Here is a 25,456-nt window from a genome sequence, read left to right as displayed (position 1 = left end):
TTTTCTTTAGAATCTACGCGGTTTTCAAACTGGCAACAGTGCATTTCGTGATAAAATTTTAACGTAATTATTATTTGTATTTTATTAAGTAAGGGTTGTTGCTGCGACACAATTGCACATTTCTTTTCATTAGAAAAAAAGGAAAAATCATCAATTCACCATAAACTCTTGAATTTAAAATATAAGTATGTTATAGTGAACATAATACAGCGTTGCCAAATAAATGGCTTTCTTTAACTAAATATTTCGTCAGAGATAAGTCATATAGTGAAAGTGCTGCTCCTCTGCAAATGCACATACAAGACACTGTCATAGCCGCAGTCGTTCTAGTCGTTGTCGTTGTCGCTGTCAGAGTCAGGTCTTGGGGCTCGCCCATTGTTTAATTTTCTACTGATAATTTGTTAATTACTATTATTTAAGCTTCCGAAAATTAGTTACCAATTAATTCCAGAATTAAATCACGTGGCGCAAGAGTGATGCAGCAATAGGAATTTCCTCTTACCAAGTTTAAGCCGTATCGGTCGATCTTTAGCGTGGCGAAATGGGTAAGTTTTTGGGTTATCTGTAGCCGAGTAGTAGGTGTGAATAAAATCTATTTCAAAGTACACTTTGCCCTAATTACGGCGCAAATGTTAACATTCCAACCTGTTTCCGTGTCATAAACACATACTCCAAAGTCATAAGTGTGTATTTTCCATTGATTAACACCTTATTTAATCAAACATTGAACAGGTACAAGATCAGATAGATCAAGTCAATTTCTCCTCATTAATTCTCCTTTAGGTGCATTAAGAAATGTTTAATGGGAAACTCTTTAAATAGATGTTGTTATTAATGTAGGTGGAGTGGGTTTGAGGAACTATAGGAATTCCATTAGGGTTTAAAACTAAGTACTAATAGCCTCCACTTATAGGTAATGTTGTGGGTATAGTCTGAATTTTTGGGGCCCCTTTTCAGCTCTAATTGCTGTAGAGGCTCATTGCCCCTTGTTGGGTTTCATTAGAGTAATTGAATCTTTTCAAGACTTTTCTTTGGAGTCTCTTTTTTAGTATTACAGTGTACTTATTTCAATAGTCTATATTTTTTAGTTGTTTTTAAAACAAATCGAAATTCAGAGGTTACCTACTTGTATAACATTATAATATTGCTGTAATTTTCTGAAATTTCTCTTATTTACTTAACAGCCATATTTTTGGTTTTTCTAAGAATTAGCCTACAACAGGTAATTGTTATTATCTTATGTAACAAGCAAAATCTGTAAAATTGTATGCATAGTTTAAGCATTTGTCATTGTTTTTGGGCAAGCCATTTAGTGGGCGTCAATTAAAATTGTGTATTTTGTATCAAAAACTTGCGGAATTACCACAAAAATTATTACATAACTAGACTCAATTGTAGTCATTTGTTTACGTTTGTATTTAGAGAGTTTTGTCATGCACAATGTAAATATTTGTTATTGGTATCAGGCAAAGCATATTGCCAAGCCTGCAAGAAAAAATGTTCGGGCGAAGTCCTGAGGGTCCAAGACAAATACTTTCACACTAGCTGCTTTAAGTGCAAGGCCTGTGGCTCATCCCTAGCTCAGGGAGGCTTTTTCAGTAAGGAGGGTGCCTACTATTGCACTGCAGACTACCAAAGAAACTTCGGAACTAAGTGCGCGTCTTGTGGTGATTATGTTGAGGGAGAAGTAAGACTTCATAAACTGTCAATGCTCAAAAGTTTGAGGTAATTCTGTGTAGGTTGTTACAGCACTAGGCAAGACCTACCATCAAAAGTGTTTTACCTGTGCAAGGTGCCGGCAACCTTTCCCTTCAGGGGAAAAGGTTACTTATACTGGAAAGGAGGTGCTTTGCCAGAAGTGTGTTCAAATTCCAGTTAGAGATTCCACACCTAAAAGCAGTCCTGCCACTAGTCCCTTGCCAAATGGTAAGTTTTGGTTATAATACTTTTAGTTCTTAACATAAATGACTCCTCTAGATTATGGATATTCAATTTATAAAAAGAGTTAGTAGCTGCAGTATGCTAATTTTCTTCTGTCATCACTATGTTCAAAATGTTATTAAAATTGAATAATAATCAGTCACACAGGGAAACCCCGGAGCTCTACAAATTTATCACTTTAACATCAACACTGAAAGTGCATTTCCTTGTGCATGTAAACTTTAAACCATTTTTGAGAATTATTTCCAAATACAGAGTGCGCTGGCTGTAGAGAGGACCTCAAAGAGGGCCAAGTCTTGGTCGCCCTGGATAAGAGCTGGCACATCTGGTGTTTCAAGTGTTATACCTGTAGTACGGTGCTTCACGGCGAGTATATGGGCAGGGATGGGGTGCCCTACTGCGAAAGAGACTACCAGAAGCAATTTGGGGTCAAGTGCGCCTATTGCAACCGCTACATTAGTGGCAAAGTCTTGCAGGTAAGAAGACGTAATATGGACTCTCGGTCTATTACCGAATTCCGACTAATGAGTGATTGCTAAAAATAAACATCATAGATCTAGACTCTACAAGGTGAATGATGTCATGCTTTAATTTAATCTATGTTTATTGGTACTTTAATTGTCGGTGGCATTTTAATGTTATGGGGAAGGAAGGTGCTGCATTAGAGCTCGTTTATGTATAACGGAACATATGTCCTTTTAAAGAAATTTTGTTATTTCCAACATTAGTGTTTTTAGAAAAACAAAACATATTTATAGAAAAATTCCAGTAAAGTCACGGAGATAAAGCGACATTTTGAACGTTTACGCTTTCAGACGATATGTTTAACTGATTAATTTTGGAGTGCGACGTTCACCGCTATTTTTATGCAAATTTCCATCTTTGCTCGTTCATTAAATAGCGGTGAAGATACGGGAACTGACAAATCAGTTTAAATTTTTTCTATCATCACTTTATAGCATAAATACTAGAGATATTTAAAACTATGAGATGATGAGTTAACTAAAGTTGGAGGACGATTTTTTTTATTAGTCTGCAATGATAAGAACGTGTTTCATTTCATTTGAATTAAATAATTGTCTTGCGTTACGAAATTGAAATTCTTCGGGCGTTTAACAAGGGTCCCCACCAGTCCAATTAATATCCTTGAACTCCCAATATCACATGTTTTGCCATGAAACTGATAACAGAACATATAAAAGTTCGCTAACGTAAAAATTTTGTGTTGCATTTGCTTAGGAGAACCGCATCAGGTGGCTTAATAGAATACTCATAGATTCAAGGCGCTAATAAAACCAGCAGTTTACCCTTGCGACGTCGTAAAGGGCACTGATCACATCTCGTCTTCATCTGCTTGTCTATGAGTTTCATGTAAATTACCATTTGGAAATTTCTAAACGTAGGCGGAAGGCCGATTGTGCAAAATTTAAAATAATTATTGAATATTTTACTGTAAATTATAAAGACAATATTATGATTAACGATTAAGGAGGGCCCATTCCGTACTGCCTGAAATGTCCTCATTTTGGGACTTTGAATATCAATTATTTCTGCAAGTTTAATGAAATAATTTTAGTGTTAAAACGCTTTGAACGCATGAAGTGAAGAGAAGAGTTCAAGCCACTATTGACGCGGCCCAGTCGTTCTTTAGCTTACAGTTATTTCAACCGCAGTTTCTCAACCTTCAATGACCATTTAAGTACTTTTTTCTTCCTGGGGTGATTTTAGGCCGGCGACAATCACCACTTCCATCCGACCTGCGCCAGATGCTCAAAATGCGGCGATCCCTTTGGAGATGGTGAGGAAATGTATCTTCAAGTAAGTTGCAATAAGTACTGTGATTTCGAGTATTTATTCCCGTGTATAAACGCAGGGAGGTGCGGTGTGGCATCCTAGATGCGGTCCCGGGCCCCAAGCCGAAGACGGTCTGATTTTGAACGGTCCCGAAAACGGAAACATCACAGACACCGATATTAGCACTAAAGACTTCGATAGACATAGCACCAGTGGCGCTAGCGAACTGCAGGTAAGATCCTACGTTCAGTTATAGGAGAGAAAAAGAAAAAAATCCTCCTCTTTTTGACTGCCAGAATTGAGTTTGTCTTTCGCTTATATAGATTTTTTTTTTATTTATTTTATTTTTGATCGTTATTTAATGCTGGAAACTTGAAATATGTAAAAATTGGATATAGGATGAACTAAGTGTGTAGTGGGATTTTGAAAATGTTTTTTTACCGGCTTGTGCTTATTATAAATTTTGTTTTCGTTTTGCATGATTTTCTTTCAGTTTTCCATGAGATCGCGCACTTCTAGCTGTAATGGCTCCTTGTACAGCCCTACCAACACATCTCGAAAGGTTGGTTTTATTTATTTATTTCTTTTTTATGCCTCATTATGCATTTCCATTTATTTCCTACATTGGTTAATTTTCCTTTAACTACATTACTTTATCTTAATTGTAGCACTTCAGTCAGTCTCGCTATCGAACGCCCTCTCCCGGATTGATCTTGCGCGATTACAATAAATCTGGTACCATAGCCGACGACATTTCTAGAATATATACGTACAGTTATTTGACAGATGAGCCTACGTTAGGATATTTGCGCAAGCCCATTGATCCCTATGACAGGCCACCCACGTCGCCTCATTTCCACAGGCCTACTTGTATGTTTTATTTACAAGCTTACCATAACGAGAAAAACGAAAAATAACTTGTGATTTAGCCCAGAATTCCCTTCGTTCTTCGACTGGTGCGGGAGGAAAACGATTCGGTTCCAGATCGGCAATGAAAGTCTTGGTGGATTCGATTCGAACTGAGACTCCAAGACCAAAATCTCCCCACATGAATAACGAAGAACCAATTGAACTGAGTCATTATCCGGGGGCAAAACCCCCAGCCCCGGGAGAGGCGCCCAAGATTGAAAGGGATGATTTTCCAGCTCCGCCTTACCCTTATACTGATCCCGGTAAGGATGTTTTTTTAGTGAATTTGTTCATGTTATAAAACCTGTTGCAGAGAGGAGGAAAAGATGGTCGGATTCGTATAAGGGAGTGCCCGAATCGGAAGACGATGATCTGGACGGCTTGACCGAGAAGCAGATCGAAGATATTCAGCTGAAGAAAGAGGAGGAAGAGCTGAGCAAAATGGGTAGCGGCATCGGAAAGGTGTTTCTGAAGAACGTCAAGGAAAGGGAAAAGTTCAAGCAGTGGAAGGCAGCCCATTTAGACCCGAGGAACGCCTCTAGGTATCTAAAGGTTTGACAAAATAGTGAGTGTTTGTGGAGAGAAATTTTTGTCTTTAGAACGCCCTCGGCCAATAAGGAGCCGACCTACCGGCTTCGCTACGATAATCCAATAGGTGCGAGCCCTTCTCGTCAGTCAGATCACGTGCGGCCCTTCGATGAAGACGAGTATGACAGGTCTTTTAGCTGGCGATCGTCATCGATGAGTCGTCCAGGCGGATGGAACTATAACGGTGAGTGTTCTGCGTCGGCTCCATTTAATCCTGATAAATCAATTCATAATTAGTTTGTAAATTCACTGGGTTGGTATTCAAATTATATTTTTCTCTGGCAATCCCGAATTCTGCCGAGATCTTTTAAACCGTAGGACCAAATTGCAAGTTCGCACTAAATTGCGTACGCTACTGACTCAAATAAGTTTGTAATTTTTTAATTTGTTCCTTGTTCGGGAGATGAAAAAGGAAATTTTAAAGATAATAATTTGGGTGTAATTATTTCGAAAAATCTCAAACTACTTCCTGTAAGAATTCAGTGGAGTAGTATCATTTTTTTGCAATTTCAAATTGTGTAAATGTTTATTTTCAAAATTAGTTTTTCTTGTTATTTCTATTACGATTTGAAGACCAGCACGCCTCTGTTTTTTGGCCAGATTGAGTTTTAAGGGTGGTCCGAATAAACTTTATGTTAAACTCAGTGGCGTGGACGAGTTTCCTTTATAACTACAAAATTATGAGGTAGGTAATTCAATTGGTTTTTAAACCAGCTCGTTTTATTTTTCGGGTGTTTCGTTTGAGAATCTTTAAGACATACGTCTGGCTACATAAGAAAATTACGTGTTTTTACTCGTTTTTTTCATATTTTATTTTGGAAACTGGAAACTCATGGCCATTTTAGCCAGACTGTATATGTCTATTTTAAAATATTTATTACGCCGCAGCTTAAAATGTCATACAATGCCTTGATTAAGACCTGGCCAGTGAAAAGCCGTCATGTTAACGTTGCCCGTGGAAAGCGGCTCAGATATCTCGGAGAACGCTAAAGCCCTGCTGCACTTTATTATTGGAAACAAATTTGCTCGGTAACTAACAAAACTGCAGTTAGTCTTGAAAATTACTGGAGGAAGCGCCTTTATATTTCCATCTCTCGTACGTGCAAGCCCCAGTGGCACGAAATTTAAACTATTAATTGACCATTTTAAGTTCTGTACGATATGAAAAGCTCTACTTTAGCTATTCAGATTGATTGATTTAATTAAGAATGCCATTGAAGTTAGATATAAGCCATACTTGATATTTATGCCTTCAGTCAGCCGCAAAGTAGTAGCGAATAAGGTGAGGCATCACGATTTTATTTTAACTACTCGATTGATTTATTTATCGTGTTTTTTTGTTTTTGTTTACTTTGGCATGCATTCAATTACCTTTATTTTTTCGCTCGTTTTTTTTTTTTTTTTTATTTGTGCACCTTTGTTTTGCCTGCCGTATAGTAGTTTCGTCCCTGAGAATGGCCCCAAGACCTGGTTATGGATTGCGAGCCCACACCTTGCCTGCCGGAAACGGATATGTAAGTAGTATTGGTTAAGGAGTAAGTAAGACCCGCTTAAGCCCCCCTTTTGATAAACACGAAGTTCAACTCTTAAAAAAATGTGCTGCCGCCCGTACAGCATGGAAAGGTCAGTGGATATGTCGTATGATCTAATAATGTGTGGTGCGTGGAATTGTCCAGAAAAGTGTACGAAAGATCGCGTCGATTATTACCAAGAAACAATAATAATTTAGAATTAACGAGTTTCCGTTTGTTGTCAGTTGTGAGTGCCCTGAGACACATTCCGAAACCGGGATACGGCCTGGCCCCCCGATCTCATACTTTCTCCTCGTCCGCCGGTAGCTACAATCATATCCCCGTAAGTTGGAGTGCAAACGCAACGTTTCCGGACGATAATCATCCTCAGGCAGCGTTGCGCGCAGTGTTTATGTGTCTTAACATCGACTAATTTTTTGGTGGTTCGAGTGCATGCGAGTTTCGTTACGTGTTAATTGTTTGGTTGGTAGAGTGCATGTTACTGCGCAAGTACCCCAAGGGAGAGCACAACACTATTACGTGTTTATATATGAACTTTGTGTTTAAACGTAACAAAGCAATTGTACTTTTTGATTTTGTTTGTAATGGATTTCCTGGCTTTTAGTTTAGGATAGTGTAGAAGAGGGGCAAACGTAACGAGTAATAATGCGTTGCATTTGCTTCGAAGCCAGCCCCAGTAGGTTAAGTGTTGCAATTGATATTACATGTCTATCCGCAGGGGGACTATTCTTTTGCCGGGATGGGCGTAAAAACCCATAGCACTGACTTTAGCTCCGGAAAATCCGACAGTAAGTATTGCAGTTACAAAGCTTCGCCTTGCTTATTTTTACTTAATTATTCACATGTTTAACATCAGCACATTTTCGTCTCATCCGATGAATTAAAAAACAAAACGCAGTCTTGGGCACAATGAGGATTACCCACTCGTTAATGCACACGTTCCCAGGTATTTGCCAATGATGGTGATGGATTTTCTATCACCGACAACCTGAATATTTTCCGTATTACTTGTAACGAGGCCTGCATTGGTGTAGATGTATTTCTTTGTTCAGGGTGTCCAGTTTTCGACGCTTTTACAGCGTATCTCCGTTATTATTGCAATTGGACAGTTGGATTACAAGAGGCGTCTGGAAATGCACAATTTTCAATTTCGCCCTGTATTTCAACAACTAAGAGAGCTACGACAGATCTGTTTGCGGCATCGTTCGTTTTGAAAAAAACGTGACGCGTTTGCGAAAACTCCAACCCTCGAACTGCAACAACAACGGAGATACGCTGCGAAGGCGTCGAAAACCGGACGCCCTGTATGTTTGGGTGTGAAGCGTTCAAATCCTCAGAAAAGCGCCCAAGTGCTCAAAATCGAGAATTCCAAGCTCTGCGTTTTGTACACTATGCTCCTGTGATATAACATAACAGTTCCAAGGGAGACAATGTTCCTTGAAATGCGCGAACCAATAGAACAGGCAGCCGTTCTTTCGTTTCGAAATGGCCAAAATGTTATAACGAGTTGGTCCCATTTTTAGAAATTGCATCGGTTCGATACAGTAATTCCATGACAAAAGTGCTTTCGACTATAGATGCCACGCGTACCATACAGGGTGCCCCGAAATTAGTTTCCCAAACTTTACCAGCGCAATCCACTTCCAAAAATCAGACAAACAGGAATAATCACGGGTTCGCAAACGCCTCCGTTGCAAGATACAGGGCGACAAAAGTTTATTTATTTCAAAAAAATGAAATATGTAGTTCAGAGTATAAATTATCAGGGCCAATATCGTTAGATAGGCCAACTGATTGCGAAAATCTACGGAGGCTTTTTTCTTTGAGTCTACGGGGTGTTATTTTTCTAGGACCATGCCTTCTTTAACCCTTCAGCTATTCTTCTTAAAGAGCGCTGGTGCTCAGCACGTTTCCATTTGGATCTCAAAACGTATGAACAAAGTAATTGCGGACCTACGTTTATATCAACCTTTTGCTTTACTGAATTGCCGGCTTTAACCATTCGATTGTGTAAATGCATCGTACTGAAAACTATAGTATCGATCAAGAATCAGATCGATTTTGATCATCCTTAGCTGCGGATAGCGCAATACACTCGTTCATAACAGAATCCGTGTTGCCACATTGTGGAATTTTTCCTAAGGTTTTGGGGAGTATATTTGCTGTTCCTTTTCGGGTGTGATTATGATCATTTTTGTACAGGTATAAGGTCCAGTTTTGTTCATTTTGAGAAATCCTTAAGTTATAGCATATGTGTTGAATCCTATGGGCGATGGGTTAATTTAGAAAGGTTACTATGAGGGTTGGCTTAGGGATATTGCATGGGTTTTGTAATACTCCTGAGGTTTCTTATGGCATAAAACCCTGTTATGGTTTTGATTTGCATTTACCAACTAACATTGACGTTTCTCACGTGACATTTTAATTTTTTTTAATGGTTACCTGCGCCCTAATACTAAAACCAATGCTTTCTTCTTCAGTTTCCACCGGGTCCATCACAGATGTCGAAACGCGAATGGTATGTAAATAGTGCTTCAGTACTCCCATTGCACGCCTTTAATAGTCCGCCACAGGTGTGGTTTTCACTGCGAACTAAGATGTTTTATTTGCATTTGACCGTTTTATGAGTTAATTGTTGTTAATTAGCACTCGGAACTGGGCCCAGTTTCGTACGCAGTGGGGAGGTTCGGGGTACCCGGCGGGTACGGCTCTCAAGTCAGACGCAGCCTGCCCAACATGGCGCACCAGATGTTGATCAACGAGCCTGCCAAGATCTACCCTTATCATCTGCTCGTTATCACCAACTATCGACTGCCAGTCGATGTTGATCGTCTCAATTTAGAGGTGAAGGGCACCCTTTTTTTTTATATCATGGTTGTATAATTTTTTCTTTCAATTTTTAGCGCCATCTCTCAGACCAGGAATTCGAAGCTATCTTCCAGGCCTCAAGGCCCGATTTCTACAGATTACCGCAGTGGCGTAGAAACGAACTGAAACGTCGAGCGCGGCTTTTCTAATTTTTTCCCACAGGTTTTTCAAACGTCATCAAAAACTAGGTTTAGAATAGGAAAAAACGTAGTTGCATTTTTTTAAATTTTGACGGCACTGTTGCAGCTTTAAACGAGCAGCTCAGAGAAGGCATTTCCTTTTCGTGGAGATATTAGGGAGAAACGTTGGTATTAAAATTGCATTTATGTGAAGAGAAACGTAATTTTAAGGGCTGTATTAAGGTACTGCGTTGTGGCTACTTACATGGTAGCTTAAACGACCCTTTAAAAACGTAAAACTTGCTATAGTAATGCGTCTGAAAGGGAATATATATTTTTCGGGAAACATTAAGCATTTATATAGGCCGTGTTGCAAAGGCAAATCTCCTTTAAAAGACAGCTGTTAGCTATTTTTAACAAATTACAATTATTATTATAGATATTTTTCTAGCTTGTAAGTTTACGGTAGCTTGTAAGACACTTCACTATTATAGGGCAATATAGGTTAAAAAATTGCTTTATAGAGTGCTTACTTAGGTGCGTGGACATGGGGTTTAGGTACTATTTGTGTTTGAAACGATTTATTTTTATGGTGGTTTTGACATGTCTGATAATATTCCTGGCGACTAGGAATAATTATAAGCCTTAAAAGCACACATTACGTTTTATACAAGTGAAAATCTGTTGTTCAATCCGAAGTGTAAATATTTCCATTTCTATATATTTTAAGCTTGCGATGGATTAGAGAGAAACGTTAGTTCTGCCTTTGCATTTCTCGTATAGTAACGTTGTTAACCACCTTTTCTATCTTTTTGTAACGACACCTTACCAACTGCTTACTTGATAGTGTAGATTTAGGTTTCAGGTGTAAAATTTTGTTCTATTTATATTATGTTTATTTTAATGTCAGTTTTCGTTTGGTTGATGTTTATCTTGCAATAAAAAGTCTTATTTCAAACGCCTCTATTTTTTTTCTCATCCTCAAAATCAGCTCCTAATTTCGTTTCACACACAGGGAAACGAACTAAGCACTGTTAGTCAAGTGGAAATTTCAAACGAGCATGTTTTTGGAAATCTGTTCTCACATTTCGGCAAAACACATTCCTGACATGTGGCTAAATTATTTGCCGAATGTTTAATTTACTTGAATTCAATGCTGAATTACACAAGAGATAAGAATAGATGTCTTTATACGGGGTGTCCAAGTAAGGATGTACGCCACAGGAGTTACATATATTTTTCTGATTTAATAAACAGAGATATTTCGAAATAAATAGCACTTCAGATGACTTCTTTTTTCACAAAACGGTCCAATCAGATTTTGGGCTACTAATCGTCTCGGAATGTTACGATATGATTTTCAGTATTCTCCTGTGTATCCTTATCTTCGACATACGTTTTTCAAATACCTTCGAAAGTCCTCGGAAATTTTATAATTTTACTGTTCTCGACTCCCAACTTTGTCCCAAATTAACCGACCTCGTATCTTTCACGGTTACCGAGATTCCGCGGTTGATCTCCAGAAGTGGACTCTGGTGGAATGAAGGAAACACCCGTAGATGTAGAGTAACGTTTAGAAAAATACGTTTATTTCCCTTATTATTACAACCTTAAAGTGAAACTACCTACATACATCAAAACTTAAAAAGTAGGCAACATGCCTATAGGGCCACATTTCCACACGTTTATCACATTGACCATATTATTAGTCTAATATATGGGCATAACTGTAAAGATAGGCGCACTATAATGTATATAATTCGTTAGGTATTAAGCTTAGCCTTACTTACAAATTATAAAACAATCACTAAATAAGATATTAATTAATGTTTTTATCATTAAAAAAATGTCATTAATATTCAAATTAAGATCTGCTTTTCCAACATTACAGAATATTGTCCAGAAAAATATATTGGTAGAAATTTCGCGATAAGAAAAAAATATTAATAAATATTCAAAGCTTATGTAAACAAAATATTCGACTATTTGTTACATTATTGTAGAGTTCAACACTTCTTTACTTAGGATCCTTGGTAGACTTTTTCAGTTTCATTCTGGCTTGAAGAAATTCTTTGTTTATGACTTTGTCTTCCTCATTCTACAATATCAGAACACAACAATTCGGCGTTCTCTAAAAAATAAACAAACTAATAAGTGTACAAAAAGGAACTGAGCACTCCCGTTAGCCGGATTAAAATAACATACGTGGACACATCAATTTGGTCTGCAATTCTGCGCATGTGCAGCTTAATCATTGCTGTTTATATGAGAAAAATCTCAATTGTTTACGAGTTGCCATTCGACACATAAAACTTGATAACGATATTAATATTTGCAGGTAAAATTTCAGAATTTCCATATTGTTTTATTTTAAACTGAACAAAAATGCAGTTGAAACCACAAAGATGATTTATTTGGCTTAGGGACACAATTTTGTTAACTGCTCAATTGTTAGAAGGATGTTTCGTGAGGAAAATGATTTTCTTGAAGATGAGCCACGTCCGGGTGTAGGGAAAAAGTTTGAAGATGGGGAACTTCGAGAACATACGAGCTAATCGAAGATAATAGACAGAATGTTCTATAGGACAATCCTAAGCGAGGAAAAATATGGGTTAATTCCAGCCAGCCATCCACATCAGTTACAAAATCAAATATTCAGGCCTAAGATGTTTTAATACATATGTGTTTGGTGAAATGGGAAAGAAGTTGTTTCCTACGAACTTCTGGAACGTGGTCAAACCACTACGGATGAATCTTGTCAGGCATAAATGATGAGATTACGTAAAGCTCCGGAGGAAAAAAACCATATAAGTGATGTTGCTGCATGACAATACTCGTGCGCATAAGGTAACACCGGCACGGGTACTCATCTGCGCCTTAGACTAGGAAGGTATGCCATTACCATACAGCGTATTTTCCAGACTTAACTACTTTCGACTTCCACTTAATCAGATCAACACATGATCATCTAGCTGACAAGCGATTCTCTAAAGTTGAAGATATTCGAGAATAGTTGAATAACATTTTTGCAACTAAGCTTTTATGGCAAGGTCATCCATAATCTTTCAGATAAATGGCAAAATATCATAGATTGTTATAGAAGTTATTTTAATTATTAATATTTCCAATAAGTATGTTTTTAATGAAGTTTAATTTCACCAAAAAAATGCTCAGTTTCCATTTGTACACTTATTAGATCCTCACTTCTTGTTTGGGTGGACCCTCCAACCGCCTCGCCCTATCAGCTATCACCTTCTCGAGTTCGGGGGTCTTTTCAGCTATATGGTGCTCCAGTTGCTTTTTTGCTGCGTTGTCTTTGTGCTTTTCCAACGCCCTTTGGAGCTCCGATTTCTGGTTGAGCACACTTTTACCCCTAATGACGAAGATAATATCAAATAATCCAGGACTTAACTATTGCTGCGTAATTAGAGCAATAAATTTTATTATTATTAATTTTTAATTATGACGTCACATATATTATTCCCATAAACCATGCTACTGCCATAAACTAAAAATGAAGCAAAAAGGTAAAAGCATCCGGTACGCAATGTAAGCTCATTAACTCGAATGAATATGACGACACAAAACCTCGGCTTTCGATGTAATGCAGCAATACATCCGTTCTTGTAAAATGTGCAGATGCAAAACACTTTATTGGTTTATTATTAATATCAGTTTCCTCTATTTCAAAAACGTTAAACTGCGGGCTTCATGGATTTATAATACAGGAACCTCCTGGATATCAAAGCTCCACTATTAACATTAATACTGAAATGCTGTAACAAAATATTTCCGACGGGCCAAAGGGTCCTGAAACAAAAGATCCAGGATATAAGTCCGCATGCATGCGGGTCTGGAGAACACTTGTGTTTGTTCCACTAATGATGATGACGTGGGTAAGTGCCAGTAGCGAAGCTATTGTCGGAAAAAATGCGATGACACAGTTTTTTCATTACATATTACACATGAAGAACAGAGGCGTATGCACAAAAATTCTCAAATAAAAACGTGATGGAAAACCAATTCTTTGGTTTGTGTCTTCAATGTCAGTACACTTACATTTTTTGATTAAAACGTAGTTCGCGGTGAAGATTTTGCCTTCCTGGGTCCTCCCTAACAGGATTGGCAGGCTTCCTGGGAGCAATTAACCCATCGTCAGTGAGGTGGTGTGGAGCCTTGGTCTCCGGTATCATATCTTTTCCTGTTACAAATTGTGTCGTGGGTGAGCTCGTCTCTGATGGAGATGAAAGAATGGGGCGTGGTTTAACTACAATCAAAAATTCTAACGTAACTTAATGAGTGAATGAGTAATTTAATTAATTTTAAATGCTCGCCTTACGCAAGAAGTATGAAGTGAAAACAGGTGACTGTGAAAGTATCGAAAAACCGTAAAAACGGCATAATTTGATTAAAGCTTTGTCTTCAAGGTTGGTTTGGTATAGAGCTCGATTTAAGAGAAACCTTACAAATTTTCAAAATAAGGCGAAGGCGCCGTTTCAAGGATTAGAAGAGGTTTCAATGCCAAGTGCAAAATTTTTAGAAACACAGAGAGGGAGGGAATATAGTACACTTGAGGTAGGTGCTAGATTGAAAATCAAATAAATAAATGAACATATGAGGTAATATGATAAAAGAGCCCAAGTTAACGTAATATATAGCCTATAATATTTAGCCTCCACCAAAATGTCAACAATTTTTCCCAAGTATGTATCATAGGTTACTTACACAAAGAAATGAAAAACTGTCTATTTCACGAATCCAAATTTTATAGCTGCATTTACTAATAATATGTCCCTTAATCGTTCAATTTTGAATAAATATGGTGAAATGCAATAAAAAAATGTTTCGTCCTAATAATTTGTAAAATACAGGAAAAAGTTCAATAATGATAGGTACTTAGGAGTTTCAAGTTTTAAGAACGCAGTGCCCTCCAGAATTTGAAATAAGTAGTAAATTGAACGGCAAAGAACCAAATGAGTACAAGCAACGTACGAAAATTATAAGATGTAACACAATAAAATTCATCGAAATGTCAAGAATCTCTCCCAGTTGGTTGAATGTATACGAAAATCAAAGCTATATTTCGCGAGTAACTCTATATTTTTTCGTTTCTGGTAATTACTTGTTATTTAAGCGTTCAGTTCTAAACAAACGCCGAGCAATAACATTAGTTTTTCTTTTTCGCCATAATATTTTTCTAAAATTACTCAAAAGTGATGTAACGGTAAGTATTTAGGGTTCATAAAATCAAAATCGAACTACTGGCAGAGTTGCGGTTGATGTAGGATGAAGTATTATTACACGCAAAACCAACCTCTCGGAATGATCACAACTGTATCTGAGATACCCATAATAACCAACAGCAAAGACTCAAACCGTCGAGATAAATTCACTTTTTCCGAAAATTCTCCACTACCTTCACAGTGAGCACTTAGTTTCGTATCTCCGAGATTACTATCCTTATCACGTTGAATACCTCTAACTTTAAATTAAATTATACTTACGTCTATAACGTACAATTATCTACATTATAAAACAATTACTAAGTAACACAGTGAGGTTGGTAACTATATTTGCATGCCGCAACATGTGACTGACAACTGGTTTTATCATGCGGTTTTCGAGATTTTTAACAATTCTGGGCAGTGTGGGCTTTTCACCTGTGCAGAACCGGTTTGGGTTGCAGTTTGGGATAACGAGCAGGCGATTAATCTCGAGAATATGGTGTTAAGACAGGAAATAAAAAAAGAGTGAAAGTGTTTTATGATGGAGCCTTTAAGGTTTGCTGCGCCGAGCAAAATACATTTGAAATTCCAATAAAAAGGCTCGATTAATTTGGAACTACTGATAACTAAGGCATGCGGGCTTAGATCTGTGAAAACATTAGGATTAAAAATCTCAAATTTAACCTTCATTTAATCTTTATTGGGGAGCTATACGCGTATCACGTTGGTCTACTGGTCCCCGTACGATCGGCGAAGTAGAGCGACGTCGTGGCCTATAGGATCAAGAACGACCTATCATCACACACAAAAAAAGTTTTTCGGGGATTTCCAAAGAAAGCGCCCTCTATAGCGGGTCTCGCCTAGCTAGCAAAAAGTGAAGTAAACCGAATGTAACAAGGAGTAAGGATAAGTAAGGAGAATACGGAAGTTCAGCTTCTTCCTTTCTTCGTTGAACTCATCACAAAACTGGATTTCTGGAGGGGAAATTTCAAAATTTCAAAATTTCAAAAAACCATGTAACTCCTCCTGCGGTTTTAACGAAATAAACAAACTGCGATTGCATATGTTGGCCATTTAAGCAGGGGAATTATGTCAAGTCCAATGGGGACAGGGAACCGTTATTATTGCTTGTTGAATTTTCTTGTATGCCGAACGTGTAAGGAATACCCAGCAAGCAAAATAACACTGCTGGAAAACTTGCTTAATGCAACCAAGGGGGAGACTGGTACATTCCAAAAACAGAAGCGATTATGGGATTCCACTTGACCGTTCTGTAGCTCAACTATTGTGCTTCTGCAAACAGAGGTTTGAGATGATGAGAGCAACACACATAAACACTATCTATATTTACATGTTGATAAGAAAACGAAAGTAAATGGAGGTAAATAATCGCTGATGTAGATCGCCGCCGGGCTGGAGGAACTAGCGCTGATTATTATTAAAATATCCGATACTATGAAATAATCCGGAAACGCTTTGCACGCATAACTAATGGGGAAAGCCATAATATTTAATCGCTTTGCAGTGAATTGACATAAGACGAAACAAAATTTCTAATTCGTTACACCGCGGGTTCACGTCTTGCATAAACCGGTACCTGGGGCTTCAAAAAAGATGCAGGTGCAGGTACCTGTTGGGTACCCAAAATTAGCTCGCAATCCCACCTGGAGGCTTTGTTTTCACTTTCGAGATCACCGCACGTCTCGCGACGATTCACTTCTGACTGCTCGAGGACGAAAACGCGCACTGAAGCACTGATTAATCGAGCACCATGTATATCCATGTGAGATACACTCGCCCACATATAATTTTGACTGTGATGGAACTAGGAACGATGTGGATATTACAAGTTCGTTATGGGACTGGGTCATCTTTGAGACCCACGAAGCTACCTTAGGTGGAATAGTGTTCATGCCAAATGGAATAGGGGAGGGCAATTTCTTAGATAGTCTTGACCTTCTGGTAAATACGCCTTCCAGCAGGGAAGGTCAGCACGCAATACCCTATATTAGAAAATTGCAGGGCTATATATATCCATCCACCCATAAGCTAAAGTATATTGATGTTAAAAGGGTGTAGCACCTAAAGATAAGTACTGCGGTCATGGCTAGATTTTGCCAATTCCTGTAAAACGGCGTCGGCATTAACTCAAAGCTCTCTCCAAATTCTCCTATTACTAGATTGGCGCGCGCTGGAGGCTTCTAAGGCCCAGACGATTTGGAGCCTAATCAATAGATTATCGAGCAATCCAATTAATATCGCATCCTTCTAATCCAATTCAACCTTTAATGCACACGATGCTAATTCCATTAGAAAAATAGGATAATCGCACTACAGGGCGAGCCAAAAATTTAACAATATTCGCCTTTGAAATTATTATTTTTAATTTTGAGTAACTTTGGTTTTAGCACGGCGTCCTACACGAGTTCGAGCAGTCAAATGGTTCGATATCTGCATATTTCGAGGTATATGAAAAAAATATAAGTAAGTAATGCAAAAATTTCATTCGTAGATTCAATGCCCTTTACGTGATGGTTGCAGCCCCATAGAAGTATCTCCTTTCGTTCTCTAATCAAAACTGCTTTGGTGTTAAACTTTACTGCAAAGAATAATAGAAAAAACGAATTTCGTGTTATTGGCATCATTCCCTATAATAAGCTGCAAACCTAATAACGATAATGTAATAAAACACCAAATGAATCAATCCCGTTCTATTATGAGCTGTTCAAAAAGCATTCCTCGAATCCCTTGGCGGTATCTTAATCGTGAATAAAACTGTTTTCTAACGTAAAACAACATCTGAGGCGTAACCGATTTAGTCTTAAGCGTTATTCTACTTTTTAAGTTAGCTAGATCGCGTGGTTTTACTTTATATGCCATACTCTTCCCATATCCCAATGAAAAAAAGTCTAATGGAGTAAAATCAGGTGATCGTGCTGGCCGTTCTAGCGACTCTCACCTCCCTGCCTCCTAATTTGGAAAAGTCAGTTAAAACACATTAAGATTGATCAATTTTGATATTTTATTATGTTATCAATAACGAAATAGCATTAGTTATTAACTTTTTAGTTTGCTGTAGAGAATTTCGCCTATTACATCTGTTGAATCTGCGGTTTTTTTACGGCAGCTTCAATTAGAAAATGGAAAGACCCATCGAATGAGGCATCACAAACCCATATTTCCAATTTAAAAATCTGGGGGTTGCAACTGTCATTAAAGAGGGTTGAATTTTTTCATAGTAGTGGCCGAAAATAGACAGATAAACCGAATTTTTCAATGAAATCACGCATATGTTAATTGACTTATTTCCTATGCATGCGCGTTATTTGTTGCAAAACACGTTATAATAAATAACGAATAAATGTTGACAAAGTTACTTTATTGTTAATAAAAAAATAAATCTTTGGAGTTCACGTAGTCAAAAGTAGGTGGATAATTTAAAGATGAAAATAAAAACATAACAATTTGCTTCAAATTATTTCAAAAATAAATTGGGGCAAAGGTCAAGGCACTAATGCTTGGTAAAATACCCGTTATTGTCAATGATTGCCTTACATCGACGCGGCACCGATTTAACGAATTTGTTTAATATTTCTGGAACAATATTTCGCCCCTTTCCTTGTGTTTCAATAAAATTTGAACAATTTTAATCCCTGACCAACAATTCGCCACAGGTTTTCTATGGGATTCAGATCGGGCGACTGGGAAAGCCGCTTCAAAATCGGAAAAAATTCTTCTTCGAGAAATCGTTTAATTTACTTCGAGGAATGTTCGGGGTCGTGTTGAAAATGGAATCCTAAGGGTAAATTGTCTTCAACATAAGGTAACATAACATTCTGAAGTATGTCCCTGTACACGAATCTGTCCATGATTCCATTCATTCCATGCAGTGGGCCAATACCAAAATCGCTGCAACATCCCCATATCATTACCAATCCTCTTTCGTGCTTAACCGCGAGTCTGGTGTATTTAGGGTTTAATCGCTGACCAGTGGGACATCTAACATATTGAACACCATCGGAATTCAACAAATTGATCTTGGATTCATCGCTCCGGCTTACTTGTTCCCGGCTCTGTTTGAGCCAATGAAGATGCTGTCTGGCAAATTCCATTCTGACCTTCCGATTCTTCTTAGTGAGAAGTGTTTTTTTGCTGGCCCAAGGGCAAATAATTTCTCTTCGACTAATCTACATCTTAGAGTCTTTAAACAGGCAGAAACCCCGAAAACTTCTAGCTCAGATTGAATTTTCTCAGAAGATATGAATATATGATATGTTTTTATCTTCCGCATGTCCCTTTCGTCTAGCTTCCTTGGTTGTTCAGTTTTTAGTTTCGAGTTAACTGATCCATTTGACATCTTTTTATTATAGCTAAAATGGTGCCCCTTTTAACTTCGATCCTGCTGGCAACGTGCACTTGCCGTTCATCCTCATTAAAAGCTTTAGCAATTCGCTGTTTTAAATTAGGGGACAATTTTACACTACGAGGCATGTTGTGGACTGTAAACTGAACGCGAATTGTACTGATATTTTTCTGATACCTTAAGAATTCAAAGTAAATCCAATTGTTTTTACCACACGTATCTACTTTCGACCAGGTGAATTCCGAAGCTTTACTTTGTTATTGACAATAAAGCAACTTTATCAACATTTGTTTATTGTTTCTTACGACGTGTTTTGCGCCAACTACCGTACGTGCATGGGAAACTGATCAATTAACGTATGCACGAATTCATTGAAAAATTCTGTTTGTCCATTTACTTTTGGCCACTATTGCTTGTCGAAATCCGCAGATATTGAATTTATTCCATCAGGTTGTTCAGCGACGTATATAGAGCGGCCGTCTCTAAAGTTTAACCATGGGGATGTCGGTAACCATAATAGATACCGTATCAGTTAAATTAGGGCGAAGTTACACACTTTTCAGAAAAAAACGGTTTCTGATTGGCTCTGTGCGTCACGTGTTAAGGTTCAGTTTTTCTGGAATTGGAACGAACGGCGAAAAAATCGATGTCGCAACGAGTGCCTTGGATGTGACGTTTGCTTGTTAGTCTTTTGTTTAATTAACGGATTTTTGACAGTTCGCGCGAGTTTCACGCAACGTCGCCTGCAGTTATCGAAATGAGAATAAACTTATTAACAAAATGTCCGTTTCAAACGAAGGAAACATAATATTCCGATCATTTTCCGCGCTTCAATTTGCGATGTGAAAGTCGGAGACGTATCTACAGCGGTGTTCGCAGAGGCACTAACCCGCTCACTATCACGATCTATTTCTTCCCAGAGATTTGACGGGGGCCTAGTCCATTTTCGAAGCCTCGAAGGGGTTTTCACGGGCCAAAGGAGAGTGAAATGGAAGCTTTACGGGCGGCGAGCAGAATGTTAAAACGTCCTCAAAAGTAATAGCAACGAATCGAATTCATCATTAGAGTGAACATAATCTTACCCGACAAGGGTTACAGCAGAAGAAATTAACGTATCTCTTCACGCGATATAAAGATACTTAAATAAGTACATATGTGTATGTATGTAGATATGGCCCGGTTAAAACATGTTTGCGTCGATCTTGTAACTTTCGTGGTTACCGAAACGCTCGTGGTTGAGCTCCAGAAACAGACACCCTGTATAATAACTTCATAGCTATTTCCGTTGATGAATCACAAGGGTTTGACTCTCGATGTAAGTGCATTAGCAACATATATACATACATATATATATATAAATAGCAAAATTGATTTTGTGAATCAATGAATAAGATTAGATTCAGCCTAAAAAAAACTGTAAAATTCTCACTTGATTCTGTTCTGATAACTCCAATGAACTCATTATGCTCTGAGATATCGACATAAGTAAATATTTGTGTGGGGCTAGTCTTGCTAAATTGTTCTGCGTTCTATCATCGTCCTATACAAACATATTACAACTAACGGGTGCCTATTCATAAAATTTTACACAAGGCGGTGAATCGGGAACGTAAGGCGTTGATTAAATCATTCGCTAGTTAACATCGAACGTCTGACGAACATACAATAGCCGATGAGTTAATCAACGCCATACCTCTGATATGTTAATGCCTTTTTCGTTTTTTTTTAGTGATCGCCCTTTGGCTATTATTCAGAATGCCAATAAATATCTAAATAATTGTTGCCTCATGGCCTAAGTTTGTTGCTTCATGCATTTGCATGGTGATTGTATGTAGAGCTCAACGGACGTACATAACGTGTAAAGGTCCTATTTTCAACTGCTTTGGAGATATTCAGATTTTGTGCTTTTCTTAATTTTCAGCCGAATAGTTGCGTATCTACCGAAAAGGGTAAAGTCAATGTGCATTATTTCTGATTCATCAATTTAAAACCGTAACAGTGGTAAAATGAGCGTGTTTTATTTACAATAATGTCTACTAGCGAAGAATATGCGGACGTGGTTTTCGTGTATGCTTTTCCTAACAGTAATGCACTTGAAATGGTTAGGTCATGCCAGTGTTAATTTCCAGAACGTCAAATTCCCAATCACAAAACGTTTGCGAGAGTTTCCCAAACTTTAGAGGGAACCTGGCCCCTTTCTTTCCTCTCTTCTGGCCCCCTCGAAATCCAGACTTTTCACCTTGGGATTTTTACGTTTGGGATCACCTAAAATCTCGACTGTATCGGTGACCCATCAACTCCAGAGAAGAACCGATGAGGCGAATACCAGAAGCATGCGAATCCATGCGCGAAAGTCTGTGGGAACTTGGTCACGCTCTTAAATTCTGTTTCTCAGCGATGCAGATTATGTATTCGAAACGAGGGGAGACATTTTTAACCGTTTTCGCGTTAAACATATCGATTTGCTAAATTCCATTTGCGATATTTACATTTTTTAACTCTTTAAATCGTTTAACATGCGTTTCGGTAAATTTTCCGCAATCAACATTGTCTGTATACGAAGAATATTTAGTGTAATTTTCACGTATCTCTAAAACAGATTGAAATTGGACTCTCAGTTATATGACATTTTTTATTGGAAATACATATACTTATCCCTTTAAATGTTTTTCTCTCGTCACAGAACGCCCTGTATGAAGTTTTCGTGCAAAGAAAAACCGAAAGTTTGTTTCTTATGGTTTTTCAGTATTTACATACTCGAAAATTCGCGATTTAAGTTTGTGTTTCTGGATTAAAAGTGCGAGATTGATCAAATTGAATTTAACAAAAATCACTAAATGAAAAGGGCACAGTTACCAAAGGTTTTGCCTCCGAAGTGGTACGCGGCATTTACCTCACTTAAATTTTTTTTCTAAGGCTGGAATTGTCAAGTTGGTTTAGGATGCGCTTATCTTACGCTAGATTTCGTCTTACTATCTGCTAGATAATAATTTTCTTCACTTAAGACATTACTCAAAGACCTAGTCAACATTTGCCGATTTGCTTTCTCAGTGTGGCGGCAGCGCCGAATCAAAAACCGCTGCTCCACCAGATTGAACAAGAATCCTCATTTAATTTTGAGGTTTCGGCCTACGCCATTTTTCAATACCTGCACAAAATTCATCACAAATGATCAAATTCTAAACGTGGACTTCTGCAACGAGCAGGGTCACGTAAAATAAATAAAAAATGATCAGTATTAATAAAGGAAATACATAAACATGATAAAGTGTTGATGTGAAGAGGTCAATCTCTGTAATAAATTAACAATTTATCTTTGCCACACACTGATTTCGGTTTATATGAAAATAGCAATAAATAATAAAAAACCGCGAAATAAATTATCAGCAAGGGGATCATTTAATGTTCGTTTCGTTCATTATTTGAAATTTTTCTGCGTAAGCTTTAGATTTGTTTACCTAAAATACTCACATAACAATTCCTTTTTTTCTAACTTGAGCTTAAGTTCCTCAACAGTGCTGTTTCTAACGACTTTCTGGACCCCCGTGTTGGACTCCTGCAAGAGACGAGCTGCATAAAGAGCCAAAAATAACTCACAACATTACAATTTTCCCATATTCCCCAATTGAAAACATCAACTTTGAATCACTTTCCTTTAACTCCTCTTCTTTCACATTTTTATGAGGCAACTCAGAAGTTCCCCTGTCGCAGTCAGCTGCAACGAGATCATTCTGATCCTCATCCATGTGTCTCTCGATTTTTTTTTTTTTTTTACTTTCTCGAAGTGCCCTTGTATTAAGCTCTCAAAATCCTGTTTCACACTCTCACAACTCTCTAATTGAACAGTGAATTGAACACAGACGCTGTAACCGAAAAAATGAGTTCATGCAGAACTAAAGTGTGTCCTATAGCTTGAACAAGCTTCATAAAGCGTGACTGTTTGCCATGTTCTGATAAGATCTTTTCATACACATAGGCTGAACGGCTAATGAGGATTTCAACGAGAAAATACGAAACTAAATCCCATCTACTGTATTCCAATAAGCCGATAAAATTAACAGAATTAAGAAGGGAAGTAATCTAAAAAAAAAATCTTAATTTATTGAAAATCCATTACGGGCACACTCTAGAACAATGTGCATTACCGGTGAAGGCTATGATTTCTATATGGTTATTTGAGATGTATCATATGGCAAATTGCTTAGATAATTAGATAGATAAAGGCATATTAATTGGGAAATTTGTCCATAGAGTATGACGCTTGTAGCGTAAACACCTCGTCTGTTTACTACACACTCCTACCTGCAACAATTATTACCGACAAATGTTATAATGCTCTAACAAAGGGAGAGGCGATATTGACAAACAACCGGATTGTTTATTCTAAAGCCAACTGGGGTCTTAATTGTCACCAATAGAACGTCCATTACAACCAATAATGGGGCATTACATAAAGCCACGTAGAATTAAATACGTGGTGTGACTAGTCTTGAGTGGGGTAATTAAACTTAATGATGCCCATACGGGCTGCTAAGGCATCTCTAAGCAGATATTCGTGTAGATGAGAGATGTTATGTAATGTTTGGTGTTAGGCATGTTGCTCAATATTTACATTCCGCTTTATTACACGGTGTCACACGTAAAATGCGCATCGCATCAAACATTTTTTTACCTGCAAATTTGGGCCACTTTGGGCTTGCCCTTGTGCGGTTTTGCCTCAAAAACAATAAAAAATGTACACTGAAGTGAAAAGACGAATGACCCCCTTGCAACTACCAAATTGCATTGTTTTTTTTACGAAAAATAAAAAAGTTTTAAATTTTCTATCTACACTAACTGTCCCGTGAAACGCACCACCCAGTAACACTAACAATGGAGTCTTCTAACTTCGGGCAAAAAACGCTTCACAATGGAGAATGAAACGATCAGACTTTCAGTAAAAAAGGAAGAATGCTGGTGGTTTTTTTGCCATTGACCTTTTAGATTTTTTATTCAATTGTAAATAAATTAATTAATGTTTGCGTGGAAACATCAGTTTATTTTGTTGTTGAACTGTGAACGAGACATCTCAAGATGCCCCCAAGTGAGACAGCGTCGAAATTTATCCCCCGTTTCGGATTTTGAGAGGGCGAATTATCGGCACGAAGGAGGGTGGACTTTCTCTCCGTGAGATTGCCCGAAGAATGAATCGGAACCACACCGCGATTGCGAGAATTCATGGTCTGAAGAAAGGGTTCAGCAACATCGTCCAGCTGGACGACCTCCCCGTGGCAGCAACACACGTCAAAACCGACCTCTTAGACGGACGGCCGTTGGTGATCGATTTCAAACAACGACGTCCGTCGCAGTAGACTGGACGGGAGCTCTAAATCGTCGGGTGTCGATGGCGACAGTTTACGGAAGAATTTCGTCTTTCGGCCTGCATTCGCACCGCCCAAATCTACGACTGCCACTAACCGCCCAACGCCGAGCTTCCAGATTGGCCTGGTGTCGAGAACGAGTTGATCGGAGTCATGAGCGGAACAACATCGTCATCAGCGATGAGTCACGATTTTGTTTATGGATCAATGACGGTCGTAGAAGAGTCACCGAGGTGAAAGAAGAAATTTGCAATTTTCTGAAAGGCGCCACACGGCTCTAACATTTTGGTGTCGTGGTCTGGGGTGCGATACGTGTTGGTGGAAGATCTTCTCTTGTGTTCATTCCAAGCACCCCAAACGCGCGGCGCTACGTTAACAATGTCCCGAGGCCAGTATTAGCACCCTTCGTGCAAACTTCACCAAATGGCATTTTCCAACAGGATAATGCAAGACCACGTGGCGCGAACATTACTCGACAATACCTGGAAGAAGCGCAATTGGAAATACTGCCTTGGCCTGCACGGCCACCGGACCTATCGCCCATTGAACATCTTTGGGGCGAGTCGCCGTCTTCGAAACTTACCGAGGCCTCCAAACCACGTGGATGACCCACGACACCGTCTTGAGGCAGCATGGAATGAGGTGCCCCAGGAGGATGTTGATCATTTGCTGCAAAGCGTGCCGCGACGAGTACGAGCTCGCATTGCCGCACGAGGCGATGTCACTCATTATTGATTTTTTAATTAACAAGTGTTGT

General features: G+C 38.4%; 2 protein-coding genes across 16 annotated transcripts in view; one reads left to right on the top strand and one right to left on the bottom strand.

The window, feature by feature from the left end:
* Positions 1-298: 298 nt before the first annotated feature.
* On the top strand, positions 299-10,709 carry Unc-115a (Uncoordinated 115a). 13 transcript variants are annotated; one of them, XM_066293703.1, is made up of 16 exons: positions 300-545; positions 1,467-1,687; positions 1,740-1,926; positions 2,197-2,417; positions 3,670-3,759; positions 3,815-3,967; positions 4,229-4,297; positions 4,404-4,605; positions 4,665-4,907; positions 4,958-5,186; positions 5,244-5,416; positions 6,989-7,086; positions 7,483-7,552; positions 9,245-9,282; positions 9,411-9,608; positions 9,668-10,709. In XM_066293703.1, the coding sequence occupies exons 1-16, from the start codon at positions 542-544 to the stop codon at positions 9,779-9,781; spliced, it is 2,310 nt and encodes a 769-aa protein (XP_066149800.1). In that variant the 5' UTR covers positions 300-541; the 3' UTR covers positions 9,782-10,709. The 13 variants fall into 13 exon arrangements, 10 of the variants coding, with proteins under 10 accessions (XP_066149803.1, XP_066149805.1, XP_066149806.1 ...); XM_066293705.1 differs by lacking the exon at positions 6,989-7,086 and adding an exon at positions 6,673-6,746; XM_066293704.1 differs by lacking the exon at positions 6,989-7,086 and adding an exon at positions 6,670-6,746.
* A 609-nt stretch (positions 10,710-11,318) lies between these two features.
* LOC136345423 (protein FAM107B) overlaps positions 11,319-25,456 on the bottom strand; it is a 28,233-nt gene continuing 14,095 nt past the window's right edge. The window contains exons 1-5 of one of the 3 annotated variants that reach the window (XM_066293722.1): positions 22,945-23,100; positions 22,811-22,895; positions 13,811-14,018; positions 12,956-13,124; positions 11,319-11,849 (exon numbers count right to left, since the gene is read on the bottom strand). In XM_066293722.1, coding sequence (XP_066149819.1) covers positions 11,769-11,849; positions 12,956-13,124; positions 13,811-14,018; positions 22,811-22,895; positions 22,945-23,085 — 684 coding nt within the window. In that variant the 5' untranslated portion in view covers positions 23,086-23,100 and the 3' untranslated portion in view covers positions 11,319-11,768. Of the gene's footprint in view, positions 11,850-12,955; positions 13,125-13,810; positions 14,019-15,065; positions 15,226-22,810; positions 22,896-22,944; positions 23,101-25,456 lie in introns of those variants that run through there. The other 2 variants (XM_066293723.1, XM_066293724.1) reach the window with 2 other exon arrangements.

Source organism: Euwallacea fornicatus, chromosome 19, assembly GCF_040115645.1.
Source record: "Euwallacea fornicatus isolate EFF26 chromosome 19, ASM4011564v1, whole genome shotgun sequence".
NCBI lineage: Eukaryota > Metazoa > Arthropoda > Insecta > Coleoptera > Curculionidae > Euwallacea > Euwallacea fornicatus.
This window is presented reverse-complemented; position numbering and strand designations above follow the sequence as displayed.